Genomic DNA, 24,193 nt, shown 5'->3' with positions numbered 1-24,193 from the left:
CTCTGCAGAGTGGAGCGGGCAGGAGCGCCTCGGGCAGAGGCAAAGAGCCGAGGCCATTGCCTTGTGGTCCTGCTTCCCAGGGCAGCCATCGATCCACCTCCTGACCCAACAACCCCAGAGGAATGTGCTGTCCTGGTGCCCAGGCACGGCATGGTCTGATTTCCCTGATATGGGCCATAAATCCTCCTCCGGGGAGAGAAGGATGCACCCAGTGCTGCCAAAGCCAGGATGGCTGCTGGGCACAGGGAATGGCCGGCCCATGCCACGATGGCCCTACCATCCCTTGGGACCCAGGCATGACGCAGAGGGGTCAGCCTGGAGCCGGCCAGGCTATTTCTGCTGCAGCTGAGGGATGCAAAGGGACGCCCCATCGGAGAACCAGCCCAGATGGGCTCCATGGGGCTCTGACCCCACTGGGAGGGAGAAGATGCAAAACCCCAGGGACAGTGCAGGCTGGTCCTATGGGCTGCTTGCGGACAGTAGGACCAGCGGCTGGCCGGGGGACAGAGCGGGCGGCACAGACCCTGCCACGGCCCGGCCAGCCCACGGGCAGCGTGCGGCTCAGGGCTGACGGGCAGGGGAAAGCAGGGGACACCTGGGAATCTCGTCATCGTTGGAAGCTCATCACTGGCGCAGGCTCGGCCCCATGGTGCCTCATGCCAGTGCGAGGGGACGATCTGCTCGAACAAAAACCTAGGAAATGGTGTTTTTTCTGAGGGGGAATTTCCACAGGAAACCTCTGCTTCCAGCCACTCGGATATGGCTGGGAACAACCCCAGCAAACACTTGGTGTCGGCAGCCAAGAAGCGTTACTGCCTGGGCAAAGGCTCTTTGTTCCCTCACATCATTCATCCAGCTCGGAAAAAACTTCCAGGTTGCTGCCTACTGAAAAACACGGGGCGATAACAGCCGGTCTGGGTCTGCGATGGGAACTGGAGCCCCCCATGAGCCTGGCAAGCACCACTGCACCCTGGGGGGCACAGGGGGGCCTAGCCAGCACCCACGGCGCAGCCGGGACTCAGGGCACAGGCATCTTGTGCCCACCCCGGGGCCAGGGCTGGCTGGGGGGCATCAGGAGTGGGGGTACCAGGGCAGCACTTGGTCCCCCACCCCACACCGGTGCAGCCACGCATCCCTGCGCTGGCTGGAGCGCTCCCCTCGGCAGAGCCCGGGTTGCCACAGTAACCGCTCGGTCCCAGCCAGCTCTTGCCATAAACACGCTGCTGCTGGTCAGCCAGATTCAGTGGCGGCTGCACCACGGCCAGGACAGCGTGGCACCACGGCCGCCCCAGCGGGACCGAGGCCTGATGGCGCTTCAGCAGGCAGAGCTGGGGTCCCTGCCCTCCGGTGTGGGATGCGGGCACGGTGCAGCACGGCACAGCCAAGCATGGGACAGGGTCAGGCCAGGCGGCAGGAATGGGAACCGGCAGCCGAGGCTGAGAAGAAAGCATGAGGGAAGCGAAAGCAGGAACCCGAAAGTGAGAGCAGCCCTGAACCGCCCCCCCACCAGGGCTGGGAGCTGCCCCCCCAGTGGCCGGAGCTGGAAGAGATGGTGACTGGGCAGCTCCGATGGGAAAGCCGGCTGCTCCATCCTGGCTGGCAGCGGGGCGAAGCGTGGGCTGGGGGGCCGCTGGGAGGCACTGCCCATAGGGTCCAGCTCCTGCAGTCCAAGTGGGCACCCAGCTCTGGGGATGGGCGGGAGGGGGGGCAGGTCACACTCCCCGTGCTGGTGGGTTTCCAGCAGAGCTGACATGCCTGGATGAAGGCAGAGGGATGCAGAGGGCTCCCACCCCTGCTAATGGCAGTGTGGTGCTAATTCCCAGGCCTCATGCTGATGGACACTGAGGAAACCGCATCTCTGGAAGGAAAATAAGGGAGAAAACCCACCTGAGGAGCCGCCCCGCGGCAGGCTGGCAGCTCGGAGCATGCAGGGCTCAGAAGCTGATTTTGGTCGAACCCCACCAGCCTCCTGAGCAGCTGAGCCTGGAAGCGACATTAGTCTATGGGGACGGTCAGGAGCTGCAGCGAATCCAGCCCGGGGCCCTTTACCCTGAGTTGGGGCGAGGTGAGCCCTTGGCATTGGTGCCAGCACAGCCAAACGCCATGGTCTGAGCCAGGATGGGATGCACACAGGACAACAGACAGGTCGTGTCCCTCTGGCATGGCAGCCGCTGGCAGGGCTGGCAGATGGTGGCACTTGGGGACCGCGCTGTGCTGGAGCTCTGGGTCTGACCTCTGCCACACCTGGCAGCGGGCACTGCCGCCGAGACCTTGCTTGGCTCAGCTCTGCTGCGTATTAAAGTTTGAGAGTGATGCAATATTTGACTGTTATTTTACGGGTGTCGGGGAGGCAGGGGTGGCTTGTGCTCTGCAGCCCAGCTCAAAGCCACCCTGAACAAGGGTGTGACGAGGAGGATGCTTACATAAGCATTTGGAGTGGAGCATCCCACCGCTCGTTCCCCGTTCCACCTTGATGGCAGCACACGACTGGACAGAGGAAGGACAGAGGAGGAGACGGCAACGCAGGTCTCCCCTGGCAAACCAGCAGGTACAGAGCAGCATTTCATCCCTGCAGCCAACCCTGTCCGAGCTCCACGGGGATGCAGGCACAGGGCTGGGCATGGCTTTGGCCAGGGGCTGGCACAGGGCAACGGCAGGAGCTGGGGCCAGGGCAGGGCACTGACCCTCCGTGCTGCCCGGGGCCTTTGTGCCACCCATGCGCTCACCATTGCCTGGCACCAGTACCCGGCAGAGCCATGGGCAAACGTTCCTGCCCGCTCACGGCGCTCAGGTACGTGCTGCCCTGCTACGTGCAGCCTGCGTGCCGGAGAGCAGCCGGGTGCCAGGAGGGTCTGCTCCAGCCGCGTCCCCGGCTGCGGAGGACGCACTTCTGCCTGTGCAATCTGACCCCGCGGTGGTTTGGAAAAGTGAATGACGGCTGCGATGGGCTGCGTGGGAGCAGCCGCGCTGCCGAGCTCGGGGCACGTGCAGCCCTGCGGAGGGCGAGGGGAGCGGGGGGCTGGAACCTGCTGAGGCAGCTGCCCCAGGGCTGGGCCGGGTAAGGGGGAGGCTTGTGGTTTCCCTGCCTCATTGGAGCCGCCGGGGTCATTGCAACAGCAGTCAGGGAGCGGGGTGCTCGGCGCAGCCACCCAGCACCGGCTGCGGCCCCGCGCAGCCCTGCGCTTTCTCCGCTCGCTGCCTCTGCCCGCACACGAGCAGGGCAACCCTTGGCATTGCTGCAGCCCCACCGACGGGCACGGCTGTGGGCATGGCCTGGACTGGGAGGCCGACGCCAGCTCTCTGCAGAGCAGCTTGGTGCCGCGGGGCGTTCAGAGCCGTGTCCCTGTGGGAAGACCCTGCACAAGCGCCTGGGAGGACGGAGGAGGAGAGGCTTTAGCAGGTCCCCGGGCAGGAGGCGGCCAAGCCCCAGGGGTCTCTGCCTCCCACCCCACCTTGCAACACTGCTAGTCAATCGCTTGGCCCCAGGGGCTGAGGCTGTAATCACGGCTGTGCCGCAGCCTCTCTAATCCCTGTCTGGGGGTTTATCCCCAAGGAACTGTCAATATTGCACAGGCCGGACTCACCTGGGGCCAGCGGGACCCCGGGGCTCAGCCGGCTGCAGCTGGGGCCCCATGCGAGCTGCCAGCTCTCTTACGCCAAGAGTCGCCCGCTCTGGACTCCCTGCGGCACAGGGCCGCCCTGGCAGGTGGCTGCCCGTCCCCGCGGGGCTGCCCCATCCCCATCACACGCATCTGTGTCCCAAGCAGCTTATCTGCATTTGGAAACCCCTAATCCGTTTGCACGTTTGGCTCAGACACCGTCCCCGCTCCCTCCCTGCTGCGCTGCCGGAGGGGGAGGCCACAGCCCTAGGGATGGAGCAAAGCCGTCCCCGTGACCTCCTTTTGGAGCTACAAACAACCCCATTCCCCCACTGCCTGGCCCTCCCACCCAGATCCCGCTGCAGCACCCAGCATGGGGAGAAGGTGAGGAGCCCAGCCCCCCACAAACTGCAGCCCCCCAGGGATGGCCTGGGCAGCAGGAGGGGGGACAGAGTGGTGGCAAGTGCCCCTTGCCTCGGCTGCCCCCCAGTGCCGGTGCTGCAGGGGTCCAGCCAGCCCAGCCCCGCACAGGGACCTTCCCCCAGGTGCTTTCTCCTGCCGCAAATCAGGCCGTGGCACTTGCCAACCGTGCTGCCAACGGGAGCATTCACAACAATAACCCCTGAGATCAGCTCAGCGGCCAATTAACCCCATTAGCCAAGGGCCAGGCCCCCCAGCTAAACTCAGGGAGCAGGGCAGGTTCCAACAGGGATGCAGCAGGGTGTGTGGGTGCAGGGAGATAAGAAACCACTTATCTGCAGGAGCGCGGGACGGGACGCTGCGTTCCTGACAGCAAACGGTTTTGGCAACCCTCGGGTTTGCATATCAGCAAGAAAATTCCTTGTTCTGGGGTTTCCCACCCTATCCTGCAGCTGGCATTGGGGAGCTAGGAACCACCAGGGAAGGAGGGGGGGGTGTCCCTGGGGCCGAGCTGTGTTCCTATGTGACCCACCCCCCCCCCAGCACCCCGGGCTGCACTGCCAAGAGCAGACGCATGATCCCATGCAGCTGCCATGGGGGCAGGAATGGGTTTGCCAGCTGCGTGCAGAACCCTGGTTTGGTTTGATGGTGAAATGGAGGGTCCTGGTGGGGCTGGTTCCCAGAGCAGGGACACACGATGGCCTCAGCATTTAGCTCAAACGTGAGCAGGATGCTCCAGGGGGTGGGGAGGGCACAGGAGGCTTCAGGGCCACCTCCAACGCCTTCAACCAGCCCAGTGCAGCTGGTTCCACAGGGGCTACAGGGGATTTATTGAGCATGACCTGCATGAAAAATCCCCCTGCTAATCCTGCTCTGACTGAGCAATAATCTCTCCCTCTCGGCCTCATCAGAGCCCCAACCCTGCAACAAAAATCCTGCTGCTCCGTGGCTTTGCAGAGGGCCGCAGGTGGCAAGCGCTGGGGGTGCGGATCCCACAGGGGCCCTGTGGGAGATGCTGGTGCTCTATGGGCAGCACAGCCCTGCTGCTGCCTGCCTGCTCCCAGCTCCAGCCCAGCACACACACACACACCACGCAGGCACCTTGCCCTACAGAGCCTGGGACCTGCTGCCCTCAGCCCCGGCTCTAGCCCAGGGCAATAGCGAGGGGCGACTCTGGGGGCACCCCGAGAGGGCAGGGCAAGCCCACGCTGCAGCCCTGGGCCTGTGGCCAGGTCCCCGCAGGGCCCCCAAGCAGCCACCCCCTCACCCAGCCCAGGGACGCAGCCCCAAGGAGAGGGGCGGTGGAGAAAGTCACCTCCACCCAGAGCCCACTGACCCCCCCCCCCGAGGCAGAAGCACCCATGGGGGGAAACGGCACAGGGGTCCCAGTGCAGCCCCAGATGCCACTGAGCAGGCGGCAGCCCGAGCAGGGCCCCGGCGCAGCCATGTCCTCCCACGCTGGCATCGGAGTTTCCTTTACGCAAGCGGAGGAGACCCAGGCGCTGCTCCGGGGGCAGACAGAAAAGCCAGCCCCGTGCTGCGGCATGGCGATACACCCCCCGCCATCCCCCTGCTCCCCCAGGGAAGTGCCCTGCCGTGCTCCGATAAGGCAGGCGGCCCGAAAGCAGCCTGCCCACGCGTGCCGGGCAGCGGCGCAGGTCAGGTGCAGGCAGCGCTGCGCGGGGTGGGGGGGGCTGGTTTGCGCCGAGCAAACCGCAGCTCTGGCGTCAGGGCCGGCGTTTCGCTGACAGAGGCCCCAGTTCCCGGAGTGGGGTAAGGCAGGCGCCGCACACAGACAGCTGAACTCACACGCCGAGAGCATGTCGCTTCAGAGCCTTTATTTTGGAGAAAGTTAAAGCCTGTAGATACAGCAATAAAATATACAAAAAAATAAAATTTTTTACAGTATTGAACGCTGCCCAGGTCTACAGTGACTGCAGCTGGAGGCAACTGCACGGGAGCACTGGGGCAAATGGCCCTCGTCCCCTCTGAGCACCTCCCAACTTCAAAGGGCATTCCCGTCCCCAGGGCGAGCCACAGACACCCTCTCCTGCCCACACACAGCTAAAGGGGCTGGCCCGAACCCCACAGCCCTCTCCCTTCCCCTGGGGATCCTACCCCCCTGCCCTGCCCTCTGGCTCTCTGCCCACAGCTGACAGCGCAGCCCACAGCTAGAGGGCTGCGGGGACATCCCAGAGTCTTTACTGGGCAGAAAAGCCAGAGCCACGTGATGGGTCCACCCTGCACCACAGCAGCGTCACTGGTACAGACGATTGAGAGTTTCTCTCCACCCAGGGCCAAATCAAGACAAATCAGAGACCTGTAAAGCCCAGGGCTGGTGCCCACTCAGACATTTCTCTGCTGATGTTACCCACAGCCTCCGTGCCGACAGCTCCCACAGCCCTGCCGCGAACCACCAGGCCCGGCTGAGCACAGCACACAACCCCCTTGGTGCCACCCGCCACGGGCAGCCGCAGCCCCACGAACACCACGGGCTTCCAGATGCTGAGGGCAGGGAGTGCAGGCAGCATTCCCGGTGCCTCTCCCGCCCCTTCCTTGCTCATTGGTGCCTGCGTGCCCACCGCACAGAAAGGGCAGGAGGGCTCCTCCCGTTTTGGTAAATAAGCCATCGGCCAGCACAACTCCCACCTTTCCTCGACCTCCCGGGCAAGGAAACCTGCCCTCTGCAACACCCACATCTCCGTCAAGCACTGGCCAACAGCAGATTCCTCCTCCTACATACATCCTGCTCCCTTCAACTCTTGCCACCTCCTACCTTAACAGCGACAGCCAACCTCTAACAAAAATGCCACGCAAAGCCCCCAGGAAGCTGCAAACCCACTGCCTGGGACGTCACAAGCCATACCAGAGGGAAAAGGGCCAGGCCGGGCCATCCACTGCAGGCCACGTTGGATCCAACAGTCTCCCACCCTCCCCCCTGGGTCCAACGGGTCTAATTCTGCACAGCGAGGGAGGCACAGCCGTGCTCCTGTCACTAGCATGGCCACAGGGCAAGCCACGGTCAGGGCAGCCTCTGTGGTTATACCCAGGTCCCGAAACAGACCCAAGATGCAAATGCTGCATGCTTACGAGCATGCACTGCCGTCGGGACGCATCACTGCCCTGCCCCAGGGCAGCCTTTGCACTGCAGGGAAACCAGTTGTCCCAGCAGGAGCCCTGGGGCTGCTGGAGTCAGCTGGATCTCTGTGCCCACAGCAGGAAGTTGGTGGCAAGCACAGGCAGCCACTGAACTCCCTGCTCCCAGCAAAGCCCAGGCTGAGCCCAGCCGAACCATCACCCTCACAGGGCAGGAGCGCCGGGGCCCATCTACCTTGCAACTCTGAGCCATGTGCTGGTCCTCCTGGCCAAAAGCAGGGCCAAAGGTGCAGAGAAGGGATCCCTCTGCACTCTGCGAGCTCTGGGAGGGCTGCTGGGGCAGCAGCAGGGCAGACCCCTGTTGCACGGCGCATCAGGTAACCCGTGCAGAGGCCAGGAACGGCCGATCCCCTCTCAGGCGCCTGGAGGCAAAATCCAGGGCTTATAGGATCTTCACGGGCTTTTAGACTCTGGCAATCAGGAAAGCAGCTTTCAACAGCAGGCAGCACAACTGGGGCTGCAGAAGCATTTGTAAAAACTGAGGCTGCGATTGGAGGCTAATAGGCACTTGAATGAGCGAAACAATAATAAAAAACTGTTATGGAAGGAAATAGAAAAAGGTTCATCCCCCCCTCCCCCCAAAGAGACGAACGGCACCACCCCGGAGAGGGGGGGTGTTCATCTGGGTCAAACAAGGAATCAGTGGCAAGGACCCCAGCCCCCAGCTCCTCCCGAGGAAAGGCCCAGAGCAACCATGACCGAGCAGGGCGAGACCAGGGGAGCTCTTTGGAGGCGGTAAGCCCGAGTCCTGGGAGGGCCCCTGCGAGTGCCGGCGGAGCACCTCACATTGGTGAAGAAGCACACTCCGGGGTCAGCTCCATGTCGAAGGTCAGCGACTCTGCGGGGAGACACAGCCGGAGGTTACAGGGCCCGTGCGTGGCTACAGCCAGGACCCCTTCGGGTGCCACGACCCGCCAGACTCACCAAACTGCCCTCCTGCATTAGCCTCTGCTCCCTCGCTGCTGTTGCCAAACTGCATGAGCGAGTCCAGGGTGCGCGGGGACATGGGCAGGTCGATGCTGTTGCTGAAGGAGGTGCTGTCCGAGGGAGGAAGGGAAAAAAACCAGAAACCTCCGGAGTCAGTGCCTGGCCAGAGCTCTCCGATACCCCCTCTCCCCCCGACAGGCCCCAGGGCACGGCACAGCCAGTCTCAAGAGCTCTCCAGAGGAAAGGGGCCCCAGGAGGGGAAGAAGCAGCCTGCGGTTAGGGCAGCGAGCCGGAGCCTGGCTCAGCCCCCGTGGTCTCCCCCTGCCCAGGCTGGGAGCCTCATGGTACCCAGGCAGAGTCCAGGCAGCGGTGGGAAGGAAACCCCCCTCAAGCAAGGCTGAGCACACAAATGCCACCTCAGCACTCAGAGACACCCCCCAGGAACACTCACGGAGTGACACAGATGAACTTGGTCTTCAGATACGGAGCAGCACCTGCAGAGGAGTGAGCAGCCTTGTCACCAGCCGCCAGAGGAGGAATCCTGCTCTCCTCCCCCTCCAGAGCACAGACCTGCAGACAGAGCCCACCCTCCCAGCCCCAGCACAGCCCTCGCCGCCCACACCCCATGGGGACTCCACTGCTAGTCCCCTGATGTGGCTATGCCCTCCAGGGACCAGCACAGGATCCTGGCTGGTGACAGCTCTTCCACCAGTGCTGTCCCTGGAGCCTTCTCACAACACGGGAGCCGTGCTGGAGCGCAGAAAGTCAACAACTACCTGAGTCAGTAGCTTCAGAGTGCTCCTGGCTCTCAGAGCGGCAGTACTTCCCAAACGCCTCCTCCTTGGGGATGTCTGGGTACAGGTACACCAGGGGGGACACCAGGATGTTGGTGGCATCCATGATTTTGTAGCCCATGATGATCTCCGCAAATGACATGTTGTTCAGCTGCTGCTTCGTGTAAGGCTCCACAGACTGGATCTGGGTCTTCCCTGTACAAGGAGACTTTTGACACAGGGCAAGACACCCACGTTCCTCGGGCAAAGACAGGGCCCTCCTAAAACACCCCAGGAGCAGCAGGGACAAGGTCAGCCTGGGGCTGTGCTCAGCCTCACGAGGCACCCAGCAGACCACGGGACAGGACGGGGACCTGCCAGGTGGTTTCAGGGCCACAGAAAACTGCGCCACATGGGCGGCACATAGGCAGGGACACTCAGGAGGCAGAGACCAGCAAATGGCACCCAGGCTCAAAGAGTTAACCTAGGGAGAGTTCTTGTCAGGACAAGGACAAATAACAAGTGTCTTATCAGGGCATTCCAAGCCCCCTTCTGAGCCAGGAACACTGGCTGAGAAAGGCACCGCACCCAGGGCAGCAAGGGGAAGAGCAACATACCGCTGATGTCCTTCTCCACCCACGTGAAGGTGATGCCACCTTCCTTGCTGCTCTCGCTGAACCGCAGCAGGAAGGTTCCCGGAGGCTTGGTGCTCAGGATGGCTCGCTCCCGCTCCTTGCTGATGAACCCCATGATGTACCTGGGCAGCAGAAGGCGAGGAGAGCAAGGGTGGGTCAGGATACCGGGGCAGCTATTCCAGGACGTCAACCCTGCCAGCTCTCTGCACAGCATCAAGCAGCAGCAGGACTTGGGCTGGCAACCAGCAGAGCCACCGACATTTTAAGGACTCCCAGGTGGGTTTTCACCGTGAACCAGCCAACAGGGCATGGACAGAAAAAGCATCCCAGGAGACCCCACCTGCACCTGGACGAGGCACCCCGCTCCATCAGGACAGGACTCATGGGACCCATCCCAAGCCCCAGCCCAACCAAGGGTCTCCGGACCGACACTGGCCGAGGCTCACCCTTCATTCCACAGCGCCAGGATGTACTTTTTCACCAAGTCAATGATGTTGTCCAGCCAGACCCAGAAAGAAAAGCCTTTGCCAGCCATGTTCTCCTGAGGAAGAGGGCAGAGAGGCCGTGAGCATGGCTTGGAGGAAGGGAACAGCCAAGGGAAGGTGCTGAGGGGAAGAGAGCAAGTTATACCTTGCAGAACTTGGCCCAGGTGATCTGACAGCCAGAGTAATTCACACCTGGCCCTGGCAGAGAACAGGAGCATCAACATTTAGATAGAGCTGTTCTTCCAAAGACACCACACTTCCAGGGAGCAACCCGAGGTTTGTGTTGTTTGGGAGAAAACCAAGCAACTGAAGATTATAGTTCCTCTCCCAAACAACACGATCTTGCTCCTGTATTGCATTTACAGATGGGGAGCCACCCTGAGGGACAGCAGGGGTGGGCAGGACACCCGCAGCAGGTTACCTAGAAGTTTTTCTGCCAGCGTTGTCAGCTGCTCGATGCTGAGGCCGCGCTTTGTGGTGGAGGAGAACTGCCAGCTCAGCACCTCTGCCACCTGGTCCCAGGTCCCAATGGGAGGCTTGGTGAAGAAGTTCACGTTCTGCATGAGGGAAAACAGAGCCCTGAGCACGACACGGGACAGAAGCAGGGCCAGGTCCTGCCCCAGCCCTGCTCCCAGGCCACAGCTTCACTCTCCCTGCCTGCAGCCTGCCTGCTGGGACACTCTGATCCCAAAGCCTGCGCTGCTGCTCTGCCAGCTGCCCCCACAGCGCCGGGCCCTACCTTGGGGTTGTTAGTCAGCATGTTGTACCACAGGATGGATGCCCAGGCATTGGGCATCTGGCAGATGTTGGAGATGACCACCACAGGCAGTGAGTGGGTCTGCAAAGACAGGATGTGACCATGGGCTGGGACATCTCCCAGGGCTCCCCTGCACCCAGGCCCATGGCAGTGACAGGCAGTAACCCACAGCTCACCTCCAGGTCGATCTTCAACCCCTGGTGATACACCTCTGTCTCGAAGGTGATGAGGTGCAACTCCTCAGTGACTATCAACGAGGCCTAAGATGGAAGAGGACACAATGAGCATGCAGGAGACACCTGCCCTCAGCCTGACACACGGCCATCAGGCCCAACGCTGCTGCTTAGGTCTGGGTGAAGAGGGCTGGTCTGGCAGCTGCCAACACACCAGAGGGTGCCTGTGGACACTCCCTCTCAGGGCAGGGCTCCTGCTTCCCCTCATGGCTCAGCTGCGAGACAGGGAGCGAGACAGGGAGCAGAGCTGCTGGCAAAGGGCTCTCCTACCCAGGGCTCCCCCAGCACTTACATCGCAGTTGGCTCTGCCTCCATTACCGCACCGTTGCTCCCGCAGGGTCTGTAGAGAGAAGGAACAGGCTGAAGCAACACCGTGACGGCACACGGCCTTAACAGGAGCAGCCTGAAAGCTCGTGGTACCTACCAGGTGCTTGAACTCTGCTGAGAGGCTACCATTGTTTGACTCCTCCATGTTCATGACCTTGGTGTTTGTCCCCAGGATGTTAAACTTCCGGGACCTTGAAAGAGGAAAGACAGAGCGTGGCTGACAGGGCCTCTCAGAGCGAACGTGCAGCAGACATTTGCCAGGATTAAAAACAGAAGCAAGAAAAGAAAAGACATTGCACTTACCCCCGAAGTGCTGCAACATCCCCGGAGTCCCTAGGAAAGGGGAGAGACACACCTGGTCATGGCCATGGCCTTCCCACCCTGATGTAGACCAGCTGGTGTGTGAGGCTGGCTACACCACAACATCGAGTCCCACAAGCCCCAAAAGGCTGTCCCCCCACATGGGAACAAACCCTTGGGACCCAGTGCCACCCTGCACCCTCCCCTTCTACCGGGGGTCATGCTGTCCCTCGCTGCAGGGATGGAGCCTGACCCAATGGCAGCAGGAAACAAGTCCCACTCCAGTAACCCCACTCAACACCGCCAGGATCAGAGCACGGGACTCACTTGTCAATGCAGACTTTAATTTTCAGCTGATAGTTCAGCTCTGGAAACTTGACCAACAACCTGCAAAGAGTTAGCAGACACAGAGTGTGAGCGTGAACATCCTGCGCGGGCGAGCAACTCCAATTCAACACAGCATCTGGCACAGACTGCAGAACAGCTGGATGGACAGCAGTGCTGTGTGCATCCCCCCAGCAAGCAGCACCGCAGTTCACACCACAAAATTCACAGAGATGCGGTATTACCCAGCTCCTCCAGCATCCCTGAGCCCGTCTGCACGCAGACCTGTGACACGTCAGCCCCGACACCTGTCCCCAGAACTGGGGAGGTGCCCATGCTCCCCTGAGCACCCTGAGAAGGGCTCGGTTTGGCTGCTGACTGCCCGCACCAGGCAGACATCTGCTCTGAACAAACACCCGCCACACTGCTCTGTGGCAAGATGCTGCCACATCCCAAGGGGGCAACAGGGGCACAGCTGGGAGATGCTGAAGAAGTTCCAGGTAGAGCTTGGTGTTGGAGCAGCTGCTCTCTGTGGAGGCTGGCAGGGAACACAGGCCAGCTGAGAGGCAGCTGGCCAGAGATGCGTTGACTCTTCCTGCTCCCCACCCCTGCAGCGGGATTTACCAGAACTCCGGCTGCCTCCAGGAACGCAGCAGAGCCCCAGCCAGCAGCCGCCATCCCTGCACTGAGTCACACAGGCGGCACTCCAGCAGGGCCAGCCTGCTGCGATTCATTCCCTCCCAGCACCAGCACTCCCCAGGCAAGCTGGAGGCTGGATCTGCACCCGCATCTCCTTCAGAGAGAGATCCTGCTTTGCTTCCCCCCACATGGCTCATTTCCCCTGCCCGTAGCGCAGCAGGATCGCAAGGGCCAGTGACCCACCTAACTTTGGTGGTGAACTGCACGCCAGTTTTGATGACCAGGGGCCGGTCGGGATGCATGGGCATGCAGGGCTGCCTCTCCACAACGAAAGCACTGCAGGGAAAGGCACAAGAACCACAGTTAAACCTCAGCTTGGCCCAGCATGCTCACTGCCCACCCCTCCACCCACTGCCTGTGACCAGGGGACTGTCCATAGCTCCATCCCAGCCCTTGGCACCTTTTCATCAGGTTCCTGAACAGCTCCACAATCCGCTCCTCCAGCATGGGCCGGTGTTGGACAATTGGGTCACCCTTGTAGGACACTTTCTGCTGCAGTTCTTCCAACTTCTTGATCTGCTGCCGTGTCTGTAGCTGTGATTCAGCAAGAGAGGTTATCCTAGGGGAGCAGGAAGAACCAGTGTTAGCTCTGGCTGCCGAGCCCTGCATGGTCCCAGCCCACAGAGCCCTCCTCTTGTCTTGCTTGGGCAAGAGAGGATGTTCTCTGTACCAAACCAGCAGAGAACAGAACATGCCTATGGCTCCCGGCCCAGCACATTTTTCTAGGCCATGCATTACAAAAGAAACCTACACGCACCCAAGTTGTGCAGAGACACAACAGGAACTTCTCACAGCAGCCTCAAAATCCCACAGGCCTGGGGCTAACCATTCCAGCACTAGTGCCCACTATGAAGGATCAGCCTGACTAGCAGATTACATTTATGCTTGCAGGCATCAGAAGCCATTTTGCAAAGATGTTTCCAGAGGCAAAGAGCTCACTTCCACTACAGGTGTTTGAATGCCACCTCTCTGGTGACTGATCCAACCCCCAGCCAGCTCCTACCAGTTCTCGAGCCGGTCTAAGCAGATATTTGGTGGGCCACCAATACAGGCAATCTGCTGCCGTCTCTTCCAGTCTGCCAATTCCTCATCTGCCAGCATCTTCTGCACATACTCCATAGCTGACAACAGTCCAGCCAGCTCACTCACAATACCCTGTCAAAAAAGAAAGCAGAACCTTCAACACCCTCTGACTCCCTCCGAGATCTGCAAGTTTTACATTCACAGACAAGAAAGAAGTCGCCCAGGGCTGCGTTTCCAGCACTGCTCTCAGTTCTGGCCATGCAGGAACACCAAACACATACCCCAGAAAAAAGGGCACCGCTGCACCCCAGGGGGATCTGGAGGGCCAGCTGCACGACATACCCTTCGCATTTGGTCCAGCGCCGTGAGCATCTGTTCCAGCTGCTGCATTTTCTGCCGGGTCACCGACTGATTGTTTCCATTCAGGTCCTGCATGTCTGTGCAAAGAGGTGAGAAAGCTTCAGCCATGCACATGGACTCCTCCTACCCTCCCAAGCATCACACAAACAACAGACTTCCACCGCAAAGGAGCAGGCACCCTAGAAAAACTTTAAATAGTTAAGCAGCGATCTCACATAGCCTCTAAGCACCTTGCTGGCTTTCCTGCAGGCACAGCAGCGCTATCACCCTCACACACCATTTCTCTGCTCACAGGCAGAGCTCTGGTTCAACTTCCCTGGAGGCAGTGTCAGAAGGCAAGGTTTCTCCAATTGCCATGCAAATGTCCTGAGCCTAAGCCACCCTTCTTGCTTGGAGAGGAGGCACCAGGAAGACTGGAACGTGCCCTCCAGTAAGTTTCCTAGCAGGAACACACTTTGGTTTGCCAGATGCTAATGAGCTTCCATTACCTCCTTGGCTTTTCAAAGTCTTGTAGTTAAAATCAAAGTCATCCTGGAGATTCTCCACCACTTTCATCTTCTGCTCCAGATCCTGCAAGGCAAGAGATGTGGATTTATTCAAAGCACTAAATCACCCCAGTGGGTAAAGGAGAAGGTGCCTAGGCAGCACTCATACCTGCACCCTCTTCCTCACATCCTGCAGATGCTGCTCCAGCATCTGCTGCTTTTCCGTCACTACAGCTGCTGTCGGATGTGTTGCCTGTCCCCCTTGCTGCAGAGGGGACAAGGAGGGCATTAGAACAGGGCCATGACCCAGGGACACTCCCCTCCCTGCCTGAGGAGGTTTTGCAGGAAGGGTCTTCACACCCTCACTAACAAAACCCAGTGCAGCTGGCTGCTCGCTTGCAGCGTTAGCTCCAGGGCTGCACAGCAAGGTGCACGGTGCAGGGCGCACCCCAAGCAAGGGGCAAGAGGAGAGATGGATGCACAAAGCTAACAGCCACCCCAGACAGAGAGCACCCAGGCTGCATCCTGGTGGAAGCAGCTGCTGCCCAGAGAGCAGAAGTTATCAGCCACCGCAGCTGGACCATCCCTCAGCACAAAGCAGCTATCATTATTGAAGGAAGCAAGTGGGGAGCTTCGGACTGCGGCTTCCCTACAGCATTGAGCACCTGCACAGCGCTGCTGGGTGGGCGGTGGGACAAGCCACTGACCTGGGCTGCGGTGGCAGCGGTCTGGAGGAGCCGGGACTCTTCCCACAGGCAGCGAGCCACGATACGGGCTATTTCCATCGGCTTCTCCAAGTATCTGCTCTGTAAAAGGTTCAAATCCCCAAGTTTAGCAGGCACAATGTAACTCCCAGCATCCTTTAGGGCTGTGGGTCGTGAGCTGTGCTGAGGAAGCCGCTGGACTTCCACAGGCTCCCCCCATGCCTCCCCATGCCAAACCAGCACTTCCCGTCTCACCTGCAGGAACTGCTTGATGCGCCGCAGGTTGTGCTGGTACAAGACGTTGGACTCCTGCAGGAAGCGGCTGTACTGCTGGTCGATCTCCCCCAGCAGGTTGTGGAACACCAGCGTGGCGTGCGACTCCTTGCTGGCGGCGTACGCCCTGCACGAGGGAGGGCAGAGTCCTGGGTGCCCGGCGCAGGGGAAGGGGCAAGGCAGCGCTGCAGCCAGCGCTGCAGGCAGGGCAGGTCTGCTCACGCCCACCGTCCCCCACGCAATTTAACACCCCAGCCATCTTCCTAACCTGCACCAGAGCAAGGGCCAGAGCAGGCCTGACTTGCTTCACGCCAATAAACCAAGCCCTTGGACTGCACCCGCAAGGGCAGCGCGACAGAGAGGTTTTGGACTCGGGCTTAAAGTCTGGCCTTAAGCCAGGCAGACAGTGCATGCAAGCACCTCACCAGTCCCATGTGCTCTCTGGATGGGATCCAGGAATCAGTGCTCTGTGTCAACCTCGCTTACAACAGAGGTCAATGTAAGTCAGCCCTGGACGGGGACACCTCCGCTTTGGAGCTCTCCCTTCTCCTGGTCCGGGGTCTGGCACTATGCACACAGAGTCCCACTCCCCTTCCCGCCACAGAAGCCTCAGGGAGGAAGACCAGCCCTGCCACGTCAAGAGCCCAGGGAAAGTGGCAGAGCTCCTCCAGACCTGCTGCCTCCCCAGAGCAGGTGTCCAGAGCAAAGTCCCTACGCCGGCATTTCGCAAGGCCTTACCAGTCCTGGCTCTCAATCCATGGGGCCAGAAACTGCCGGAGCTCCATGGGAAAGCTGTCGCTGTAGAGCTGGTGGAGCTGCTCCAGGTATCGCGTGTCGAGCTGCTGCAGCTGGTTCCACTGGGCCATCCTGGCCAGCTCCGGAGACCTGGTGGGATGGGCACACATGCTGCTCAGAGCTGGCACCCAGGACTCTCCAGACTCCCTCCTGCCAGCCATTCGGCAGGACCCAGCCACAACCGCTGCTCCCCTTTGGGGAGGGCTGATGGGGCAAGAACCAGAGACAGTCGGGGCACGGCGAGCCCGCGGCACACAGCTCCGAGAGGGCTGGCGCTGGCAAGGGCCAGGCAGCGCCCATCCCTCCAAGGGCAGCTGCTGTGCGCACAGCTCTGGGCCCACGACACTGCAGAGCTCCAACGCACCCCGAGGGATGAGCCCAGGCCCGGTGTCCCTGAGGAGCTGATCACACGTCCAGGAGCTGGTTCCTCTTCACCAAAATCCACCCCGAGCCAGTAGCCACAGGACCAGTTCAAGGAGCCGTGGGACCAGCACCAGTTTGTGCTTCCAGGCTGGGCTCCGGCAAGGCAAGAGTGGCTGCCAGCTCCAGCTGGCAGGGCAGGCACCTCTGCCGTCACCCGTGGGCGGGCCTGGGTCAAGAGAAGGCGGAACTGCAGACTGAAAATGCATCCTTAGTGTGGGAATACTGGCACGCATGCCTCGGGGAGGTTGGGGAAGGAACCAGCCTGGCTGCGAGGGGAAAAGCCCTCTTCACACCCGCCGACATCCGTGCCGCAGCACTCGGCCCCGGAGCCCCCGACGGCGCAGGACACGGCCACGCAGCCTCGCCTGCCTGCAGCGTGAGCAGCAAAGCAGCCAGAGCACCAAAAAGTGAGGGCCCAGCAGCACCACTTCATCCCGAGAGCTCAACTCGAAATCCAGCCAAAGGCAAGTGTGGAAGGCGGCTTCAGCCCCAGCCCAGCCGAGCTTCCCAAGAAGAGCGGTGGCAGAAAGGTTTCACTCCAGCTGCCCCAGCTGCAAAGCTGAATAAAGCCCAGATTCTGACTCATTCTTTTTTTACCACATGTCATGAAATTAATCTGAAACATCTGAGCTCAGAACAGCAGAGCTCATGCTGGCACTGGCAACCAGTGGCCATTTGCACCAGATTTCAGGAGCAGAGCAGGCAGGCCCTGGCTGCTGAGCTGAGCCTCATCCTCTCCCACCCCTGCGGAGGATCTCGCAGCCCACAAACCCCGAGGTCTCGGGGAGGCATAAGCCCGCAGGGCTGGGTGCAGCCCCAAGCAGGTCAGGCCAGATGCAGTCGCTCTTACAAACCCAGTCAGGTACGAAGCCTCACTTCTCAGCGCTCCTCACACCACAGGGTCAGAGCGAGGTTAAAAGTTATGTCATAGGCAGCTCCGAACACCATCAAACCCCTCAGACTTGTGCTGAGCTGCACAGAAGCTCCCCGAGCACAGGGAACACAGCTTTGGGCTTGGCTTCAGGAGTTGAGCTTCCATCTGTCCTGCTTCAGCCTGGCAAGCACCGAGTTTCCCCACACGAGAGCACACTTCCCAAGTGCCTGCCTTCGGCAAAGCTTTCTCCTAGAGAGACGCACCATTTCCCAAAGCTTTCCTACCTTCTTGCCACAGGGGAAAAGAGGGGTCTTGGGCATGTAGGTCACTAGCAACAGGTACAAGGCTTTAATCTGGTGCCAATGTCTTCCAGGCGCCCTCCGGCCAGAGGTGCGCATGCCTGCCTCTGCTCCGGGAGGCAGGGAAGGAGCTGCAGAGCTTACAGTAAGTGCAGAAGGCGGAGACTGCCAGGAAACAATAGAAACAAGGAAGGAGCAATTTTCGAGTTAGCGACTTGTGTATCGATGGAAATCAAACTAATGCTAACGAGGGGACCGCAAGCTGTGCTCAGGGAGCAAAGGCACAGAGCTTTGCTCTACACCAGCACAAAGTCACTTCCCTGCAGAGAGCTGTTTGCTCTTCCCAAAGGTCACTGCAGCAAGTGACGCGCCAGCTGGGGTTTGGGGACGGCTGGGCAGCCAGCGACCAGCAGCCAGGCTGGTGGCCCAGCTGGTCCTGCAGGAGCAGAGCGCAGGCAATGGGGCCCAGCACCAGCCATGAGTCCCAGGCTGGCCCTGGGCTCAGCGTGGGTCAGGGCACCACACTCCATCCCGCGGCACCATGGGCACAGGAGCCCACTGCAGCTTCTGCGGGAGCAAACCATCACGGTGGGGCAGCCCGGAGGAACCAGCGCGAAGGAAATCACAGCAAATGCCCCAGGAGGTGTGAAGGTCTGGGAATAGGCCAGCAGCAGGAGGGGTGCCGGGAGGCACAGAGCAGCGCCCAACAAGCAGAGTGAAGAGGAGGCAGATGGGAGGATGGCCACGCCACCCCTCAAGATGGGATTTATTCCCCTCCAGCAAACCAGGCTGCTCTGCCCTAGGCCCCAGGATGGGCTGGAAGCAGGTGAAGACACAAGCGAGAGCAGCTGTTCCACCTAGGAGCCAAGCAGGCTTTTATTAGGCAGGACAGACATTTACGAAGCCTTAATGGCAAGTAAGGCTTCCCTGGACACACAGTAGCATCAGGCAGGAGTTTTGAAGCTTGCCTGGAGCACAGAGCTGGGTGCTTGTGCAGATTTCCAGCAGCACAAGAGATGACCATGGGCACCCTGCCACCACCTGCAGCTGCTCACCCACAGCTCCCATGCCCCGAGGCCCCGCTTGACCACGAGGGGCTGCACAGCATAGAGAGCTGGGTTTCACTAGCAGCTTCTCCAAAATGGGCCCACATATCAGATCACTGTCACCTGACACTTTCAACATCACTGTATGTCGTGCTCTTCTGATCTTTGCTGCACGTGACACTTTCTCCATTTTTCTGGATACTTTTTGAAAAGGAGAGAAAAGGGGAACATCCTGTTGTGGACTGAGACACAGGGAGAAGACAGACACTGGCACCTGACATGGAGTTAAAGAGGTTTTTAGAACTTTACAGCATCAAACAGGCCCAAAGACAGGAGCAACATCCACAGGACATTAACCTTGAACAACAACCCTCTGGCACAACCCTCAGTGAAGGCCATGTGAACCAAGCCTGTTTTCAATGGAGCTATAAGTGAAAGGGAGGAGGAGAGAGACCCCAGCCCATGCAGGAACCTGTAAACAACAGACACTCCTTCAGCCTCAGAGAAAGACTTGCCTTGACGTGACAGGGCCTTTGCAGCCCCAGAACTTTTGTTTTCTGCAACTGCAGACCAAGAAAGGCTGGGCCATTAGCTGCAGTTCATGGCTGCGTACTGGGCATCACATCAAAGCCCCCATTCTGCAGAGAATTCAGCTGTTTGCTGGCTGTTTGGCTGCAGCAGCATGTGGAGTGCTCCCTCCACGCAGGCAGCTGTGGTGTGTTCACAGCCCTTTTAACTTGGTACCGGAGGCTATTATTACAGTGTGAACCATACAGTGCTGCTTCTGGGGGGGAAAACCCCAACAAATACATGGGCCAGGCAACAGCTGAAAACCTACAAGCCACCAGAGTGCCCTGCCTGCCGGTGAGCTCAGCCACCTCATTTCCTATTGCACCACCGCGACGGCAACCCCGTGCACGGTGGGTGCTTCACCAGCCTGTCCGGAAACGGTAGCCACTGCCCCAGCCTGTCTCCTGCCAGAGCAGCGTCCCCAGCCCTGAGCCAGGAGCCGAGGACTAGTGCTGCAGCATCGCCACTGCACGGGAGCCGGCTTCCCGGGCACTGCCGGTGCGGAACGGCTCATGGACAGACTTTCTCCTATCAGGCTGCAGCAGCTGAACCAGATGCCACTTCACTGGACCCTCCTTGATCCGAGCGGATCTTCCACAAGAAAGCCACAACCTGGGTGTTTCAGGGCAGTACTGGAGCCCCAATCTGCAGTGCACCAAAAGGCCAAAAGCAAAGCCCTCAGGCTGCCGCGCAGAAGCGGCATTTGGACAGGAATCAGCCACTTCTCACTGCCACAAATAGCTGCAGGATGAGCCACCGTGGCAGCCTGGGCTCCCGCTCAAGCACGAGATCCTCCCCACTGCAGCGCATGCTCCGCGGCCGCAGGAAGCCGGCGCCCTGCCAGGGCCCCAGCACCGCACACCGTCGTACCGATCCCTGAAAAACAGAACTAGCACGCAGCGAAACATGAGCTGCTCTGCCTCTTCCCACCACAGGCACCTCCTTGCAAGGCGAGCAGCCGAGGAAGCAAAGGAAGTCACTGCAGACCACAAGCACAAGTACAGAACCACCACGGCAGGCTCGTCCCGCGTGGGAGCGGGGCAGCAGCCTGCAGAGAAGGCCGCTGCCTGCTAGCTGTGCCTGCAGCCAGCCCAGGGCAGGACACTGTCTCTGCTCACCATCCACAGAGGCTCCGTGGCACCCAGTTCTCACCTTGAGGGATCTCTCGGCCTCGAGACGGGCTTTGCTAGAATACGGGCTCATGCCAACAGAGACAGGTCCGCTGCAGTGGGTGACAGGAGGGCACGCAGCCCCAGGGAGGGGGCCCCGTGACAGAGACTGCCTGAGTCCCACCGTCAACTCAGGGAAGGATATGGGAAGACAGGACCAGCTGGGAGCAGGAGCCAAAAGCCTCCTCTCCCTCCCAAAGGGCTGAGAGGAGATGTTGCCTCCTTTGGTGCAGCACCAAACTCCAGCTCCTCCAGCATCAACAGAAGGCAGCCAGGCAGCCTGAAGCACTGACTGTCCCAGAGGGAAAGGGTCCCTGTGACGCTCCTTATTGTCACTGTCACCGGCGTCAGGGAAGCTCTGATCTCGTCAGCCCTGAAATCCCACGCAGGAGCCTCTCCCCAGCCAGCCCCACCACTGGGAAGCCTCCGTTGACTGGGTTTAAAGATCTGAGGGTTGAACCTTTCCGATTCCGCTGGGCTTGCCTGTCTCTGCGGTTAGCGTCTCCTCCCGTCTCTGGAACGGAGCCAGGGAGCAACCGATGCAGCCAGGGCCAAGAACGGCATGATGCAAGCCCAGGGGTAAACACACTGTCCACAGCTCAGAGCAAAGCTGCTAAAAGTAACTCAAGAGCTAAAGTTCATCTTTCTTTAGCTCCCCTGCAAGGACAGAGCACGAGAGCTGGGCCCGAGCTGTGTGGCGTCACTGGCAGCTCGGCAGAGCTCTGCACACTCCAACAGCCTTATTTAAAACAGGGCTGCTGCCCTGGAAGCAGTCCCACAATTGCCTTCCATCTGCTTTCTCGTTTCTGGGATGCGCCTGAGAACAGCTCTCGCCTGTGCCCCCACAACAAGCAGCAATGACCCCTGGGGCAATGCGTATGGGGGGAATCACCAGAGAGGGCCTTGAAAGGACTGTGGCACTTCTCATCCCCTGCAGTGCCGCGAGCAGGAGGAAGCTCAGTTACCGATAGCACCACATAGGTCACATTAACAGAGTTATCACCAGTGGGAGCATCACAGACTCATGACAGATGCCATCAACAATGCTTCATGGGAGCCCCGACTTTCCAACAAACTGCTGCACTGACACCAGGTGCCTCACTGCCCCAGCTTCCACACAACAGGCTGATGAAAAACTGTTCTTCTACAACAAAGCAGCTAATTGCTCCAGGCAAACACAAGAGCAAGTTTTGAAAAGGCTATTAGGAGAACTTGGCTCCGCTCCTCTGGAGTGTTTTCAAAGCCAGCCCTGGAGGTGGAAAAACAGAGCAGTGATGCAGAGATTTGTGAAAGGAGAAGAGGGTGACAGCGCAGGGCAGATGGAGGCTCTGGGAGACCTCGCAGCCACAGCACCGAGTTCCCTGATCAACCCACAGGCCACAGCTGGCTGTTCCTCACTGCAGCTCAGCAGCTCTCCAGGGTCCATCCCAACACATAACTCTCACTGCAGAAGCTGCGAGTAATGCTGTCACCATCCCCCCCAGGGCAGAGGATGCCCAGCCGCACACCCCTCCTGTCCTCTGCCACCACCACTCCAGCAGCTCCGACAGATCCACAGGAAACAGCAGAAGAGGCTGCACTGGGGAGTGACAGCAACAGCAATCACTTTCAGGGTGGAAACGGGGTCAACTGCCCTGAGGTGCACACACAGGCAGGGACAGTACCCTGCAGATGCAGAAGGGACCTTCTCTGGAGCGGGCCCAGGGCAGCCCACCCTCCCCACCTGGGACACCACCCCTGCTCCCCCCACACTGCCTGTCCTCCAGCTGTGCCCCTCCAACAGGCGCACATGGGTGTGCACAGGCAGCCTGTGGAACAGGAGTCACACACACCTTGGGACAGTGTTGTGCTAAGTGGTGGGAAGCTGACAGGCAGCGCGGAGGCCGGCAGCAGGCAGGAGTGGTGGGCAGAGCTGTCAGTGCCCGCAGAGCACTCGGGCGACTCGGCCACACGGCTCATATTCACCCGAGATGCACGACCCGACAGCTCTGCTCTGCACCTGCTCCTCAGACACTCTGCCTCACACCTACTGCTGGCAAGGATGGTTATCGAACCAAAGCCTGGTCCAGGCAGAAGACCCCAAGCAAGATGTTGCTGAGCAGTTCTGTTCAAGGGGTGGCTAAAGCTGCAGCCCTGAGCTCACAGCTCTACTAGAGAGGTCAATCAGGTCTTCAAGCCTTGGTCTGCCCAGGTGCAGGACCCTCAGTTAGGTTTTCAGTCTTGGTTACGAGTCATTTCATCAGCATGAACATTTCACCACTGGGACAGGCTGCATCAACATCTGTCCTGAACCCTTGCTCAGGCAATCTGGAGTTTGTGGCCCAAGGGCTGTCCTACAGTTAAACCCCTCAAAGCACAGGGACCCTGTGAGAGCCCACCATCCGGGCTCACCAAAACCAGACCAGGTGGCAGCTCCTCGGGCCCTACCAGTCCAGACGCTTCTCGCTCTCCGATAAGCCCATTTAGACTTTGAACCCTCTGTTGGGGTTTGCGCGGTGTAGGCACGCTTCACCAGCGGACCCAGCTCTGCATTGCTGCTTGGGGAGCAGGGACCCCACACGCAGCGCACGACGATGCCAGCGCCGTGGGAGCTCGGAGCCTCACCGGCTTCTGGGAGCTGCCCCTGCCCAGCCAGGACTTGCTCTGCGCCTGCTGGGAACTGCAGGAAGGAAAAAAATCCCATTTGCTGCAAGACTAGAGGTTTAGGTTAATTAGTACCTCCCCAATTACGACTACCCCCAGAGCGCGGGGTGCTGCCCTCACCTGCTGCTGGGCACCCGCTCACGGCAGCACCAGGCCCAGCCCGGCCGCCGGGACTGGCCGCAGCGGGAACCAGCTGCCGCCTCCCAACAAAAGTGAAACCGCCGGCCCCGAGGGCAGGGACAGGCCCCGGCCGACGGGGGAGGCTCCCGGGAAAGATCCCGCTGCGTGCGGCTGGGGGCTGCGCCCTCCGCCCCGACGGCCCTGCAGACACCCGACGGGCTGGAGGCGCTGCCGGAGCGGCCCCCCCGCCACCCCGGGCGGGGGTGGGCCGAGGCTACCGCGGCGGCGGCAGCAGCCGTGCCCCCCCCCCCCCCCCCCGCCACGGCTCAGCCCCACCGAGGTAAGCAGCCCCGGCCCCAAAGCGGCTCGGGGAGGGGGGGGCGGGGGGGGGGCGGATACCGGCGCCCCGGGCTCTGGCAGCCAGCCCCGGCGGGCACCCAGCCCCGGGCCTGCGCACCCGGGCCCTGACACCCGGTTCCCCGGTGCCAGCCTGCCCCCGGGGCTCAGCAGCAGCGGGCCCGGGCACCCGGCGGCCCTGGCCGAGCCTCCCGGCACCTGGTCCCCGGCCCCACAGTCCAGTCCCGTCCCGTTCCCCCCCACCCGCTCCCCGCGCTCACCGGCGGTCCCGGGCGGGGCGGGGCGGGGCGGCGGCTCCCGGTGCCGGCGACGATCGCGTCCGGACCCTGCCCGAGTGACGAGAAACCTGCTGCCCGCCCGGCCCCGCCCCACCCCTCCGCGTCACGCCGAGCGCGGCCAATAGGGGCGCGGCGCTCC

At 60.8% G+C, this 24,193-nt stretch overlaps 1 protein-coding gene across 5 annotated transcripts; it reads right to left on the bottom strand.

Annotated features, from left to right (window-relative positions):
• Positions 1 to 5,842: 5,842 nt before the first annotated feature.
• STAT3 (signal transducer and activator of transcription 3) lies at positions 5,843 to 24,171 on the bottom strand. Of its 5 annotated transcripts, none has more exons than XM_030022369.2 (24): positions 24,037 to 24,171; positions 16,219 to 16,365; positions 15,463 to 15,607; positions 15,211 to 15,309; positions 14,673 to 14,768; positions 14,507 to 14,588; positions 14,001 to 14,095; positions 13,639 to 13,790; positions 13,036 to 13,194; positions 12,819 to 12,911; positions 11,940 to 11,999; positions 11,616 to 11,645; positions 11,410 to 11,503; positions 11,278 to 11,325; positions 10,929 to 11,012; positions 10,735 to 10,833; positions 10,417 to 10,552; positions 10,141 to 10,193; positions 9,957 to 10,051; positions 9,493 to 9,632; positions 8,879 to 9,091; positions 8,554 to 8,596; positions 8,100 to 8,212; positions 5,843 to 8,013 (listed from the first exon to the last, which is right to left on the bottom strand). In XM_030022369.2, exons 2-24 carry the CDS (start codon positions 16,344 to 16,346, stop codon positions 7,958 to 7,960), a joined length of 2,313 nt encoding a protein of 770 aa, XP_029878229.1. In that variant the 5' UTR covers positions 16,347 to 16,365; positions 24,037 to 24,171; the 3' UTR covers positions 5,843 to 7,957. The 5 variants fall into 5 exon arrangements, with proteins under 5 accessions (XP_029878229.1, XP_029878226.1, XP_029878227.1 ...); XM_030022366.2 differs by having other exon boundaries at positions 8,876 to 9,091; positions 24,037 to 24,170; XM_030022367.2 differs by lacking the exon at positions 24,037 to 24,171 and adding an exon at positions 17,857 to 18,157 and having other exon boundaries at positions 8,876 to 9,091.
• Positions 24,172 to 24,193: the final 22 nt, after the last annotated feature.

The sequence above is a fragment of the Aquila chrysaetos genome, chromosome 8 (assembly GCF_900496995.4).
Source record: "Aquila chrysaetos chrysaetos chromosome 8, bAquChr1.4, whole genome shotgun sequence".
Lineage (NCBI taxonomy): Eukaryota > Metazoa > Chordata > Aves > Accipitriformes > Accipitridae > Aquila > Aquila chrysaetos.
This window is presented reverse-complemented; position numbering and strand designations above follow the sequence as displayed.

Excerpts from the sequence above, each read along its gene's own strand:
- STAT3 (XM_030022366.2), bottom strand. The coding sequence starts at position 16,346 with ATGGCCCAGTGGAACCAGCTGCAGCAGCTCGACACGCGATACCTGGAG. Across the intron at positions 9,633-9,956 it reads CTGGCGCTGTGGAATGAAGG|GTACATCATGGGGTTCATCA; the intron begins GTGAGCCTCGGC and ends TCTGCTGCCCAG. Across the intron at positions 8,014-8,099 it reads TAATGCAGGAGGGCAGTTTG|AGTCGCTGACCTTCGACATG; the intron begins GTGAGTCTGGCG and ends GTCTCCCCGCAG.